Source organism: Hyaena hyaena, unplaced genomic scaffold (assembly GCF_003009895.1).
Source record: "Hyaena hyaena isolate Hyena2069 unplaced genomic scaffold, ASM300989v1 scaffold_564, whole genome shotgun sequence".
NCBI lineage: Eukaryota > Metazoa > Chordata > Mammalia > Carnivora > Hyaenidae > Hyaena > Hyaena hyaena.
The window spans coordinates 880,630-896,684 of record NW_024081195.1 but is presented as its reverse complement, the minus strand read 5'-3'; the positions used below and the strand labels follow the sequence as shown (position 1 = coordinate 896,684).

At 39.4% G+C, this 16,055-nt stretch overlaps 1 protein-coding gene across 1 annotated transcript in view; it reads right to left on the bottom strand.

The window, feature by feature from the left end:
• The window catches only part of MOCS2 (molybdenum cofactor synthesis 2), a 34,845-nt gene extending 21,102 nt beyond the window's left edge, over positions 1-13,743 (bottom strand). Inside the window, exons 1-5 of the mRNA XM_039256210.1 lie at positions 13,658-13,743; positions 12,319-12,472; positions 2,325-2,452; positions 1,613-1,763; positions 772-895 (exon numbers count right to left, since the gene is read on the bottom strand). Coding sequence (XP_039112141.1) covers positions 772-895; positions 1,613-1,763; positions 2,325-2,452; positions 12,319-12,425 — 510 coding nt within the window. The 5' untranslated portion in view covers positions 12,426-12,472; positions 13,658-13,743. The remainder of the gene's footprint in view (positions 1-771; positions 896-1,612; positions 1,764-2,324; positions 2,453-12,318; positions 12,473-13,657) is intronic.
• Positions 13,744-16,055: the final 2,312 nt, after the last annotated feature.

The window sequence follows — 16,055 nt, the reverse complement described above, 5'->3', positions numbered from 1 at the left end:
CACTAACTGAGGCAGTAGGCTAATAGAAAAGACACACACTGGCACTCTGATCTGAGAGGTTAATTCACTCCTCGGCTTTACTACCCAGCCAAAATGCTGTGGGCAATTCTAGATTCTTAAATGCAATTACAAATTTGAGAGTTCAGAACACCACCACTGTTACTGTTACTATACCATGGAAGAAATTAAGGAGTTGGGTCTTTTCATCCCTTCAGAATGTCCTCTTTAACCAAAGATTTGCTCTTATTGTGTTGATGTGTTGACAGAAAATAAGCTAGACTTTCCTATTTATGTTTGAAAATCCACTCACTATGCATTTTCTTTGAAGAGGCAATACCCCACTTTTTCCCTAAAAAGAAATTCTAGAATGTTGCTTGCTCTTTTGCCTTGAGACATCTCTGTTTTAGCTATTGCTAAACAGCTGTGCATTATCCCCACTCTCCACAAGAGAGGCTAATTCAAGGGAATTCTAATCCAAAGTAAATGAATTCATAATGAACCAATGGAACACTCCAGACAAGGAATTTTAATTGTTACCATCTATTGAGGACTAACCTTTGCCATGCATTCTTTGGGCATGTACTTTTCATGTTTAACAAATCTTGGAAAGGAGATATTATATAAACACCCTTATTTCAGGTAAAGAAAACATGATTCTATAGAGTCAGGGAAGACCCATGAATACAAGTTCTGTATGTAATCTTATTCCTTATCTTTTAAACAATTTGTGAGAAAAACCATGTCCAAATGGCAAAATTAGGATCTTCTTACCTTTTTCCATATGGGCACCTTGGCTTTTAAAGTATCAATGGCATAGCTCACAGCTTCGAGGGATGAAGCCCTATGGGCCGAGGACACAGCGATGATAATGCTTGCTTCTGACACTGGAACTAAGCTTTAACAAAATGAAGAAAAATTACCATCCCTTCTGAATCTACATGTTAAAGGATACTAAACAGATGAAAAAAAATTCCAGTAAAGCATTCTTACAATTAAATATCCAGTTCTACTTTAAACTTCCAGGTTAATTAAAAAACAGTAATCTATCCCATTTGCATTTGCAGAGGGGATGCTGAGGTTGTGGCTAATTTGTTAGCATATTAAATAGAAACAAAGAATAGAATTGATAAAATTATAGTTTTTAATAATAACAACTAATATGACAGAAATGGAGTCTTAATTGCTGTGTTCCTTTTAAAGCCTGGAACTCTACTCTTCTTAATGGTATGAAAAGGCAACTAATTTAATGACCTTCAAAGGCACTACATTAAAAAGAATCTATTAACAGACTTATCATACAAATACAGTCCAGACTATAACACAATTCTTAAAAGGCCTTAAGGACTTTAGCACACATTAGCGCAGGCCTTCCGTGTCTAGCACAGGCCTTTTAGAGTTTGGCATATTTAGATTTTGTTTTAGCATCAGGCACTCTCTGAATGTTACAATATAATAAACAGCCACTGAGGCACTGCCCACTGTCTGCCAGAATAAAACACACACCTTCCCCTCATGCTAATACAGGATTCCTATGGAAGATTCCAAAATCAAAATCAGTACAATGATGGAAAACAACTGCAATTAACTTTTTAATTGCTAAAGGAAATCATACCCAAGTCTATGAAACACTGCTATGTGTCTGACTGGCCATTTCTGCCTAATGTCACTACAAATTTTTCTGATTTCATTTTCTGCCATCGGTAAATACGCTTCATATTCCAGGCTAATGACTTTTTTCCCTTCAAAGTTATTTCTTGTAGTCCCTAAAAAAAAAAAAAAAAAAAAGAAAGAAAAAGAAAATATTAAAATAAAGTTTTCCCTTACAATAGAAATAACACATTAATAGAACAAAGGTTATTTCAGCAACATACCAATTTGCCTAAAATTGCTTTCAAATTTTCTAAAAACAAACATTTGGTTAGAAAATCAAAAATAATTATCACAAAGATAAGGAAATACAATGTCACTAATGAAGCAAGAGTATCGAAAATACTCACAAGACAAACCAGGATGGGAAACATTAGACTCCCAGGACTATCATTAAGTTAGTATCATTACCATTTTTCCCCCTCAATATTTGGAAAATATAGAATTCTCCTTGCTAGTAACGGTTTTTATCCTATTCTTTTCATGCCTTTAACATAGGTTATTTTGAACTGTAATAAAACAAAATAGGAACTAAAAAACTTTCTACCCACCATAGGTAATCTTGGCTTACTGCTCTTAGTATCTTAAAATCCTCTATTAACACTGAACATGGGAGACACTTGCTGATTTCTGCTGTCATATGCAGTCAACAGATGCTGTGAAAAATCACAACTCACCTACAAACAAGGATACTGCACCACAGAGTGGAGAAACCACCAACTGTGAGACTTCATCTATGGAGAGTTTCTCAGCAGTAAATTTTATTATATCTTTAGATTTCTCTTCAATTTCATTCATATCTTTCCTGGAAGATATTAATAAACCTTAACATTGGCACTAGAGACAAAACACCCAACTTAACAGACTGCATTTCAACTTATATTTTTTGGACATTTAGATGTGATGGAAGGCATGGTTTGGTTTGAATGATAAAAATAACCACGTGTAAAATTTTAGCAAAACTCAACTTATTTATAAATGTCCCAAACGAATCGAGCAGGATACAAAAAAGGAATTTACCATTGATGTGATCACTTAATGTAATCTATCTCATATGCTACTTTATTACAAATTCTGGAATTGCTACTCTTATCTCCTATCATGGTATAGGTCAGACATCGACACCTTCATCCACACACACATCACCTCTAACCACTACATTACCATGCACCACACCCAGAACTGGCTTTTTCTTTATCCAAAAAGGAGAGCGGGAGAACAGAAACAATGGTGACTCCACAGGAACTCGGTTCATTTCATAACCGGGCGTGATCCCAGTTAAGTAACCAAGGAAATAAGGAAATGGACTGTGTGTCTACCGCCAGGTGTCCTACAAAGCCCTTTGCCATGCATTTCTCATTTCATTTATCAAGCATCTATTACATACTCACTAAGTGACTAACCCCACACATTAGACAAGGACCAGGGAAAAAAAAGACCTGTACCCTGCCCCCTCAGAGCACCTATATGGGAATGGGAGAAACAAAGCAATAAACAAAAATTGTAAATAGGGGTAACATAAAAATAAAGTGTTCTGAGACAGCATGGGTGCTGGGAAAGCGGCTATTTAAGAAGGTCAGAGAGGGGCGCCTGGGTGGCTTAGTCAGTTAAACGTCCGACTTTCGCTTAGGTCATGATCTCGCGGTTTGTGGGTTCGAGCCCCGTGTCGGGCTCTGTGCTGACTGCCAGCTCAGAGCCTGGAGCCTGTTTCAGTCTGTCACTCCCTCTCTCTCTCTGACCCTCCCCTGCTCACGCTGTCTCTCTCTCTCCTAGAAAAAAATAAAACATTAAAAAAAAAATTAAAAAAAAAAAAAAAAAAAAGAAGGTCAGAGAAAGCCTTTCTGAAGACATAGTACTGAGAGGTGAGACCTGAAAGAAAGCCTAAAAGAAACAGGGGAATCGGCCCCCAGGCAGAGACAGAGGGAATGGCAAACACAAAGGCTCCAGACCTGCAGGGAGGGCAGAGCTCAGGGTGTGAGGGAAAGAACAGATGGGCTGAGGGTGGGCACACAGGCCAGACTGTGCAGGAAGAGGAGTCTGAACATAATCATAAATCCTGTGGGATTTCATTTATATTGAAAGACAAGAGAAAGAAGAACCCGGGAGTTAAGCACTCCCCCAAGGTGATCCCAACCAAGGAATCCCACTAAATCCAGTGTCCTTTTCCCTATACTGGAAAGAAAGAAAAGCACAAATATTCACATTCCACAGGGTTCTAGGATGTTTCAACCTTGTGTACATGGCACCTGAGCTTCTTACAATAACTTATACATAACCTGAACATAGTCTATGAACCTCAAACCACACCAAATTCCTACCACTTTGATTCTGTAAAGGGCATGGATTCTAAAACCACATGTTAGGGAGGGGATCCAACATGGCAGAGTAGTAGGGAGACCCAAAGTTCCATGGTCTCTTAAATACAGCAGTGTTGAGGCCAAAAGACTTCGAATTCCAAGAGTCCAGGCTTCAGAGTGACAAAGACATCGCCAGGGACCCATGGGGATGAGTTGGCAGGCCACAGATGCATGAGTGGGAACTAGGAGAGCTAACAGGCCGCGCAGACATGGAGGGGGAAGGATCCCCTTTTGCAGAGAGACAAGGGGAAGAGAGAGGCTGGGAAAGCACAGGACTGTATCTGGACAAGAGAAAAACCATGGAACAGGATGTAGAAAGATCCAATCTCTAACTGTGGGGCTCTCTCTGGAAAGAGAAAGCTGCCCAGTTCACGCATCTGGGGAATGAGGAGCCAGCCCTGGCCTTGGTAACTAGTTCAGAGGCACAGTCTGCAGAGAGAGAAAGCAATCCCCTTCCAGGAGTGCTGTGGGAAGAAGGTATATAACTGTTCAAAGGACAAAGACTGACTGTGCCCACCAGCCAGAGACCATATATCAGCGGCATGGAGGGGCACTTCCCCGGAACCGGGGTGTACAGAGCGGGATTCTTTAAGACATCAGGGTTTAAGTCCCAGCTGAGCACAGCGAGGCATGGAAGTAAGCGGAACAGGACAAACTGCCTCTTTCAGACCTAGGCACTGTGAGGGTGGTCTGAACACAGTGGTTTGGGACACTCAGTACGTGGAGGAGAGACGGCGGGTGGGGAGGGAGGGGAATGTGACACCATTTTTCTCCCCATCACCAACAAGGTGAGGCTTCAGGGATTGGACGGCAGGCCCACAGTGGAGGCGGGACTCGCCTACACCAAACCAGGCCCCGCCATGCCTGGTAACTGCATATCTACTGCAGCAGGACTGATGCTGATGAACCCGACAGCCCCTCCTCCAGACCAGAGCTGCCACCAGTTCAAGGCACCCAGCGGTTTTGCATTGCCTGATTTAACTCTTGAGCAATTCTTACTATGTATATTTATTTTTTATTTTATCATATTTCTTTTTCTTCCTTTTCTCCTTCTTATTTCTTCCCTCCTCTAGTCTGGTCATTCTGGCTGTCGGTTTGTTTAAGAAGACATATGTAATCTATTGTCTTTATACCTGTTCTAGATCTCCTTATTTATTTTCCTCTTTCTCTAGATTAAACCCTAGAGTTTCTCTGCCTGCTCAATTTTCTTTTCCTTTTCCCCATCCCTGTAATTTCTCTCATTGTATGGGATTGGGTCTCTTCCATCAACAATGCCTCCACCCTGTTGTTTTGCTGTAGCTGGTGTGTGTGTGTGTGTGTGTGTGTGTCTGTGTGTGTGTGTGTGTGTGTTTTCTTTTCCAGGGTTACTTCAAAGAACAAATCAAAGCACACCTGGTGGAGGGTCCAAAGCATCACTATGAGTAAGGAGATAAAGCAACCAGAGTCACAACAGAGAGCAAGTAACACACTCCAAAAAACCCCTCCTAAAGGGCCAGACCCTAGACAGTGTATGACCCCTTTTTAATATAGTAGTGCTCTTAAGTCCAGACATATAATAAACTTTTATAACACATAAGGGACAGAAAACTAGCCAAATGACAAAATGGAAGAATACTCCTCAAAAGAAATTCCAGGAAGAAATGACAGCTAAAGAATTGATCAAAACTTGGGTAGCACCTGAGTGGCTCAGTCAGTTAAGCTTCTGACTTTGGCTCAGGTCATGATCTCATGGTTAGTGGGTTTGAGCTCCACGTCGGGCTCTGTGCTGACAGCTAGCTCAGAGCCTGGAGCCTGTTTCAGATTCTGTATTTCCTTCTCTCTCTGACTGTCCCCTGCTCACACTGTCTCTATCTCTCTCTCAGAAATAAATAAAACATTAAAAATTTTTTTTAAAAAAAGAACTGATCAAAACAGATATAACAATACAACTGAATAAGAATTTAGAAAATAATTGAAAGTAACAGTCATAAGACTAATCACTGGGCTTGAAAAAGGCATAGAAGACAGCAGAGAATCTATTACTGCAGAGATCAAGGAACTAAAAAAATAATCATGATCAATTTAAAAATGCTGTGAATGAGGTGCAAAATAAATGAGAGGCAGTGACAGTGAGGACTGAAGAGGCAGAGAGAATAAGTGAAATAGAAGACAAAATGATGGGAAAAAATGAAGCTGAGAAAAAGATAAAAAAAATTCTGGACCACAAGGGGAAAATTAGAGAACTAAGTGATTCAATGAACCGTATTAATATCCATATCATAGGATTTCTAGAAGAAGAGAGAGAAAGGGGCAGGAGGCATACTTGAACCAATAATAGCTGAGAACTTTCCCAATCTGGGGAAGGAAACAGACATTGAAATCCAGGAGGCACAGAGAACTCCCTTCAGACATAATTTGAATAGATCTTCTGCACAACATATCATAGTGAAATTGGCAAAATACAAAGATAAAGAGAGAATTCTGAAAGCAGCTAGGGACAAATGGGCCTGAACCTACAAGAGTAGACACATAAGGGTAGTAGCAGACCTATCTACTGAAACTTGGCAGGCCAGAAAGGAATGGCAGGAAACTTCAATCTGCTGAAGAAGAAAAATATGCAGCCAAGAATCCTTTATCCAGCAAGCCTGTCTTTCAGAATAGAAGGAGAGATAAAGGTTTTCCCAAACAAACAAAAACTGAGGAGTTCATCACCACTAAACCAGCCCTACAAAAGATCCTAAGGGGGACTCTATGACGGAAATGCTGCAAGGAACATAAACTACAGGGACATCACTACAAGTATGAATCCTACAGAGAACACAATGACTCTAAACCCATATTTTTCAATAATACCATCGAATGTAAAGGGATTAAATGCTCCAATCAAAAGACACAGGATATCAGAATGGATATAAAAAAAAACAAACAAACATCTATTTGCTGTCTACAAGAGACTTATTTTAGGCCTAAGGACACCTTCAGATTGAAAGTGAGGGGATAGAGAAATATCTATCATGCTACTGGAAGTCAAAAGAAAGCTAAAGTAGCCATAATTATATCGGACAAACTGGACTTAAAGTAAAGGCAGTCACAAAAGATGAAGAAGGGCATTATATAATAATTACAGGGTCTATCCATCAGGAAGAGCTAACAATTATAAATGTCTATGCACCGACTTGGAAGCACCCAAAAGTATAAAACAATTAATTACAAAAATAAGCAATCTTATTGATAAGAATGTGTTAATTGCCGGGGACTTTAATACTCCACTTACAGCAATGGATAGATCAACTAGACAGAAAATCACTAAAGAAAATATAGCCCAGAATCACACCTTGGAAGAGATAGACTTGACAGACATACTTAGAACTCTATATCCCAAAGATGTGGAATTCACTTTCTTCTTGAGTGCACATGGTACTTTCTCCAAGACAGATCACATACTGGGTCACAAAGCAGCCATCAATAAACATAAAAAAATTGAGATCATACCATGCACACTTTCATATCACAATGCTATGAAACTTGAAATCAGTCACAGGAAAAAGTGTGGAAAACCTCCAAAAGAATGGAGGTTAAAGAATACCCTACTAAAGAATGAATGGGTCAACCAGGCAATTAGAGAAGAAATTTAGAAATATATGGAAACAAGTGAAACTGCAACAATCCAAACTCTCCGGTAAGCAGGAAAGGCAGTCCTAAGAGGAAAATACACTGCAATCCAGGCTTTCTCAAGAAACTAACAGCATAAATACAAACACAAAATCTAACAGCATACTTAAAGGAACGAGAAGCAAAACAGCAAAGACATCCCAAACCCAGCAGAAGAAGAAAAATAATAAAGATCAGGGCAGAAATAAACAATATAGAACCCAAAAATCTAGCTGAACAGACCAATGAATCCAAGAGTTGGTTTTTTGAAAGAAATAAAATTGATAAACCTCTAGCCAGGCTTATCAAAAAGAAAAGAGGGAGCACCCAAATAGATAAAATCATGAATGAAAATGGATTTATTACAACCAATCCTTGAGAAATACAAGCAATTATCAGAAAATACTATAAAAAATTATATGCCAACAAACTGAACAATCTGGAAGAAATGGACAAATTCCTAAACACACAGACACTACCAACACTCAAATGAGAAGAGATAGAAAATCTGAACAGATCCATAACTAGTGAAGAAATTGAATCAGTTATCAAAAATCTCCCAACAAATAAGAGCCCTGGGCCAGATGGCTTCCCTGGGGAATTCTACTAGACATTTAAAACAGAGCTAATACCCATTCTTCTCAAGCTCTTCCAAAAAATAGAAATGTAAGGAAAACTTCCAGACTCATTCTATGAAGCCAGCATCACTTTGATTCCCAAACCAGGCAGAGATCCAGCAAAAAGAGAGAAGTACAGGCCAATATCCCTGATGAATATGGATGCAAAAATCCTCAACAAGATACTAGCAAATCAAATTCAACAGCATATAAAAAGAATTATCCACCGGGGCACCTGGGTGGCTCATTCGGTTGAGCATCCAACTTCGACTCAGGTCATGCTCTCACGGTTTCTGGGTTCGAGCCCCGCATCAGGCTCTGTGTTGACAGCTAGCTCAGAGCCTGGAGCCTGTTTCAGATTCTGTATCTCCCTCTCTCTCTCTCTGACCCTCCCCTGCTCATGCTGTCTCTCTCTCTCTCTCTCTCAGAAATAAATAAAACAAAAAAAAATTTTTTTTAATTATCCACCATGATCAAGTGTGATTCATTCCTGGGTTGCAGGGCTGGTTCAATATTCACAAATCAATCAGTGTGATACATCACATTAACAAAAGAAAAGATAAAAACCATATGATCCCATGGATAGATGCAGAAAAAACATCTGACAAAATACAGCATCCTTTCTTAATAAAAAACCTCAAGAAAGTCAAGATAGAAGAAAGGTAACTTAACATCATAAAAGCCATTTATGAAAAGCTCACAGCTAGTATCATCCTCAATGGGGAAAAACTGAGAGCCTTTGCCCTGAGATCAGGAACACAACAGGGATGTCCACTCTCACCATTGTTGTTTAACATAGGCTGGAAGTCCAAGCATCAGCAGACAACAAAAGGAAATAAAAGGCATCAGAATTTGCAAAGAAGTCAAACTTTCAATTTTTGCACATGACATGATACTCTATATGGAAAATCTGAAGGATTCCACCAAAAAGGTGTTAGAACCAACCCATGAATTCAGCAAAGTCACAGATTATGAAATCAACAAACAGAAATTGGTTGCATTTTTATACACCAATAATGAAACAACAGAAAGAGAAATAAAGAAACTGATCCCATTCACAATTGCACAAAAAACCATAAAATACCTAGGAATAAATCTAACCCAAGATGTAAAAGATCTGTATGCTTAAAACTATAGAAAACTTATGAAGAAAACTGAAGAAGATACAAAGAAATGGAAAAACACTCCATGCTCATGGATTGGAAGAAATAAATATTGTAAAAATGTCAATACTATCCAAAGCAATCTACACATTTAATGCAATCTCAATCAAAATTGCACCAGCACTCTTCTCAAAGTTAGAACAAACTATCCTAAAATTTGTATGGAACCACAAAAGACCACGAATGGCCAAAGTAATATTGAAGAAGAAAACCAAGGCGGGAGGCATCACAATCCCAGACGTTAGCCTCTACCACAAAGCTGTAATCATCAAGACAGTATGGTATTGGCACAAAAACAGACATATAAACCAGTGGAACAGAATAGGGAACTCAGAATCGGATCCACAAATGTACGGCCAACCAATCTTTGACAAAGCAAGAAAGAGTATCCTATGGAAAAAAGCCCCTTTAGCAAATGGTGCTGGGAGAACTGGACAGCAACATGTGGAAGAACGAAACTGACCACTATCTTACACCATACACAAACATAAACTCAAAATAGATGAAAGAGCTAAATGTGAGACAGGAAACCATCAAAACCCTATAGGAGAAAGCCGGAAACCTCTTTGACCTCGGCTGTAGCAACTTCTTACTTGATGCATCTCCAAAGGAAAAGAAATTAAAAGCAGAAATGAACTATTCGGACCTCATCAAGATAACTTCTACCCTGCAAAAGAAAGAATCAACAAAACTAAAAGGCAACGGACAGAATGGGAAAAGATATTTGCAAATGACATATCGGTTAGTATCCAAAATCTATAAAGAACTTACCAAACTCCTGAAAAACAAATAATCCGGTGAAGAAACGGGCAAAAGTCATGAACAGACCTTTTTCCAAAGAAGACATCCAGATGGCCAATAGACACATGAAAAGGGGCTCAATGTCACTCATCATCGGGGAAATACAAATCAAAACCACACTGAGATACCACCTCATACCAGTCAGAGTGGCTAAAATTAACAACTCAGGAAACAACAGATGCAAGGATGTGGAGAAACAGGAACCCTCCTGCACTGTTGGTGGGAATGGAAACTGATGGAGCCACTCTGGAATACAGTGTGGAGGTTCTTCAAAAAATAAAAAATAGAGCTATCCTACCACCCAGCAATAGCACTACTAGGAATTTATCCATGGATACAGGAGCGCTGATTCATAGGGGCACATGTACCCCAATGTTTATAGCAGCGCTCTCAACAATAGCCAAATTATGGAAAGAGCCCAAATGTCCATCCACTGATGAATGAATAAAGAAGATGTGGTTTATATATCCAATGGAATACTACTTGAGAATGAGAAAGAATGAAATCTGGCCATTTACAGCAACGTGGATGGAACTGGAAGGTATTATGCTGAGTGAAATAAGTCAATCAGAGAAAGACAGATATCATGTGTTTTCACTCATATGTGGATTTTGAGAAACTTAACAGAAGACCATGGGGGGGAAATTAGTTACAAACAGAGATGGAGGGACTCCCTCTTAGATAAACTATAAGACCCACATCAACCCTCAACCTCATCAACCCTCAGTTTGTTTTCTGTATTTAAGGGGAGAGGGGAAAATGGGTGATGGGCACTAAGGTGGGCACTTGCCGGGATGAACACTGGATATTGTGTTTTAAGCAATGAACCATGGGAATCTACCCCAAAAACAAAGAGCACAGTTTACATAAGGTATGTTAGCCAATTTACAATCATCTTTAAATAAATAAATAAATAAGACCACATGTTACAAATCCTGTCAGACACCTTCAAACAATACACAATGCTGTTGAGTAATCTTTCTAATCTTTCCAAAGAACACCCCAATCATCTCTCTCTCTCTCTCTCTCTCTCTCTCTCTCTCACACACACACACACACACACACACACTCTTAGCTTAATGACAGCATAATTTTCTGAATAAATTCCAAACTCTGAAAAATGGCATTTTTCTCAAAAATCATGGTAGTGATATGGTGACTTAGTTTCCAAGTAAAACTGAGACACAGATCTATCAAGAAATTCCATATTTCCAAATAGTAGGACTAAGAAAGATCCAGTCCTTATCAGTATCATGGGCAATTTGCTTTGCAATATATATTCTTCACTTTTTGAGGAACTGCCCTCCCGCAGAGTAGAGAAAAAAAACAGGTGAAAAAAATAAACTGGCATCCTTGGTATGCTTTCTTTTATGAAACCAAGGTTTTGCCATGGAGTATGGTATTTACTCTTGATTCTGGAGCAAAGCCCTATCAAATTAACAAAGTTTTCTTTCATTCCTATCTCGCCAAAACTCTTTAATTGGAGACAATCATTAATTTCTACATATTTGTAAAGAGGGCACGATGCCATGGGTCCCAGAGCTACCTACAACACAGCTATCATAATAAAGCTGTTTCTATACACCTGGAAAATGGTAAGCTTTCTTGTTAAGCACAGTGATCTTTTCACTTTCTGGCTATGCAATTTTTCTACATTTCTCTGTGCCCAGGAGAGCTATTTTCCTGGATTAAGAAGTGTCTTTGTGAAAAAGTACAGGAAATCCAAAAATCTGAGTTCAAATGTTGGCTCTGCCACCTATTAGCTACGTGAGTGTAGGTGAGGTTTTTTTTTTTAAACTTCTCTGACTTTGTTTTCCATCCTGCAAAACAGGAATATTAATACTCTAGCATCCAGAACTGTGCCTGACACATAATAAAATTTCCATAAATTATCTGAAGTTGACAGAATGAATGTTTCAAGCTGACATAATATTAAACTGCTTACAAGAGAACAGATGCAGAGATGAAAGGCAGGTATGCACAGGACTGTCTGCACCAAGTCGCTATTGGTGCAGGCAGACTTACCAAGAGTATAGTTATAAGCCATATACAAGTTTTCATCTATGTGAGCCTTCTCTACAAGACTGGTTAAGAAAAACATACCTCACACACCCACGTAGCTCAAGAGCACTACCCTCCACTAATGGGGGGGATAATGGCAATTTCATCTCCTGACTGAAGCTGGAGGAGTTGATCTCCAAGTTCGACATATTCCTGACGGACAGCAAGTATCACCTGATTTCTGACATCGGCCAATCTGAAGGGGAAAAAGTGTAATCGGCAGTAACAATGCAGTGTTAGATCTCAAATCTCTTCAGCTGCAACTAAAAATACCACATAAATATTACTTCATGAGGCATCACCTGCAAAGTTACCAATTAAACCAATTCATACTCTGTAGAGAAAGTACATACCCACTGAAGAACATGCTTATTCACCACAAAGTACACAGTAAACTGTTAACAATTCTTTAATGGAGGTTATGTGTCTTGGGAAGTTAAACAAACTCCCCTCCTCCCAAAATACTAGACTAGATAACATCCTGACCAGGTCAAAAAAAAAAAAAAAAAGAAAGAAAGAAAGAGAGAGAGAGAGAAAAAGAAATTTCCTAATCAGTACATGCCCTCCCCAGGAGATCTTCTGAGTATACAAGTATACTAAGTGTATCTCAGAATTTTCCTACAAGACCAGGTGTCTCTCAATAAGTAATAGGTTAAAAGTAAAACCAGAACAGAAGCCCCACCTCATTTCAATGATTATAAGGACACTTTGAGTACAACTTAAAAGATATGAAATCAAGAAGTAGTTTTCTCTTAAAAACTCCTATTCTGGAGTATCCTTTACATTGCACTAAGACTTCCCAGTTAAAAATCTATACAGACTTAAATAACAAAATATTCCTAGAACCCCTTCAAATAAGGCATAATTACACTTTGTTACAAAAAGAACTTGAGGGAGGAACAACAGCAGTAAATTACACATTTTCAAGAACCAGGAAAAATCAAATTTTACAAAACCTCAAATTCAACAGTAGCTAAAGTCTGTGATCTTTCACTTTTCTTTTAATCTTAGAAATTTCTACCTTAAGTCCTCTAAAGAAGGGGAAGGACATAAAAATTTAAAGCACAGATTTTCAACCTAATTTGCAACAATTTAAAAGTTATAAAAATGCAGAATCCACATTTTCAGTATTTTGTAATCATGTCCCTTTGGCAGTAACCCAGCTCACTGTGGAATGTTTAGTAAAATATCTTTAACCTCCTTTAAGAAATTATGCAATTTTAGATACCAGAATTTAAGTTTTTAGGAGTAGTTCCAGAAAAATACAACTGTTGACCCTTTTTGAAGCACAAGAATAAAAATTAGCTTCTTTCTCTAATCATTTACTCATTTTAAAACATTTAAAAAGTGTTAATCATGTGCATTCTAAAAATTTAACTACCCAGGATGTCGCGCCTCTATCTCATTCCACAGCTGCAATGCTTTTATTTCTTGTGGCACAGATATGATCTCAGAGCGAATTCCTGCAATTTCAGCACTTTTTGCAAAATACAACACTTCAACCTGAAAAGGAGAGAAAATACCTTTAACAATAACCGTAATAGACATTTTCTGTCTCGGCGGGATCTCTTGTTTTCCAATTACTTGAATCAAAGACAAATTTTAAGTTAGGGAAAATTAAATCATCCATAAAAATGTTAGTATAACAAGTTCAAATTTTGAAAACTCTTTTATGTTTTAAGCACAATTCGGACTGATTTCAAGGTGCTTTTTAAATTTATGAACGCAAGCTTGCCACAACTAAAACCCTAACGGTATCTTCTTAAAAACCACGAAGTAGGTCTTTATTTGACATGAAATTATAGCACCTTTTATAAACTCTTAAGGAGTGAACAGATGTCTCAGTCACGAGATAAATTACACAAGTAAATAACAAAAAAAATAACAGAGAGAGAGAGAGAGAGAGACGTCTTTCACAGTTGTCGTAGGACCTTTGATTCAAGTCCACATTACACTGAACCCAGCTGCCAAGGATTAAGTTATGCAACATACAAACCCGTACATTTGTAAAAACAGGTGAGTTTGCAATACAAGATATATTGGTATTTCCTAGGACAAACCTATGCCATCAGCCTGGTATCTCACAAATCTGGCCAAGTAAAATAACCCACCTGTTCCACTGTCAAGATTTTTCTCTACGAAATAATCAGAGGCTTGCAAATGCTTGTATGAAGCACCTTCTTTTCCCAAAAATTCTCAGTATGTGCATTTTTATCTTGAAAACTGTCTTCGCCAAAACGTATAATCTGAGCACCATGGGGGCAAAGGTTACCGAGGGTGCCTTTAGAAACCTCTGACGCCGCACCTCGGAGACCAAGAGTTCGCGGAGAAAACTTGAACTTCGTTAGGGCAACCAAAGCAAAGGCGCCGAGGCAAAGCCTCCGAAGCCCGGCGGGGCCACATTGGTGGTAATGGGCGCGGCCCTGGGACCTAAGACTCGACCAAGGCGCCTTCGGTGGGGATCTGGCTGAGCGGGGCCGGGTGTGTGAAGGGAAGGAAAGGGGGCACATACACCTGGGAGAGCGCTCCACCCTTACCTGGCACCGCAACACCATCACGCCCGGATTCCCCTGGTCTGGTATCCCGGCCGCGAAGGCGGAGCAAGGTCGACTGAAAGCGCAGGCGCAACCTGACGGCTTTTTTCCGCACCTACAGGGCATGCGCAAAACTATCCCAGCGCCGCTGGTCGCCTTGCTGGGTTCCGGGCGCAGAAGGCTGAACGAAAAGCTTAATTGTCACTCGCTAGTGTCGAGCGGTGGCGAGCTTCTGCCGCAGGTATCACCAAATAGGGGAAGGGCTGGCCGTTCCAACCCATCTTCTTAGACACCGGAGAGCAGACACGGGACTCTAGAGGACACTTGTCATCTGCATTGAGGAAGTTAGGCTTTTGTACTCACTCACCTGTAGGTTTGTCTTTGATACTTGTTGTCTATCCTGACATCCGGTATACGATTAATGTCCCTTAAAGGCATAGCCTTCAGCTTATCAGAGCATTCGAACTGTATCAGATTTACTCTTTTTCGGTTTACTAGCTGTTCAGTAATTTGTCCAATTGCTATCCATCCATTCAACCTTTCCATTTTTTTTTTTAATCAACAAGATCTCTATTTTAAATCGCATAGTTTTGTGGATATAAGCTAGGCACCCGTCCCCCTGGACCTCACAGTGCTGGATGTGAGACAGTCATAAACCATTAATAGAATTCGGTGTACCCAGTGTAATACTAGGGCTACATGTAACATTTCATGAGAGTGGAAAGGGGAAAAGTGGCTGGTCACCTGAGAAGTGTACTCTAGGAAGTCTTCACGAAGGCATGCTTGAGCTAAATCAACTAGAATGAGTAGCTGCAAATGGCAGAGTAAGGGTAGGGATGAGGGAATGTCACTAACTTGTGCCAAGCCAGAGGGATATAAAGCAGCAACATGAGGTCATAGAAGGACAAACAGCTGGCAAGGTGGACATGCCCCCTGCAAGGAAGTATTGAAAATGAGGCTGGAGATACCGGGTAGTAGTCCACAGCAGGAAAAATTAACAAGAACTAACACCAACATATATTCCTATGAAGTTGCTAAACATAGGAAAACAGGGGAATGACATCAAAGGCCTTAGACTTCTCTATGAGCTCTAATGCTAGAGGATGGTGCAATATCTAAAAGAGGCTGAGAATAAAAGCATAACCCAAAATGTTACACAGAGCCAAGTGGATGCTGTAAAAAGCCACAGCTTAATACTCCTAAATCTGCAAAAACTCAAAAAATACAATATCGAAGAGCAATTCT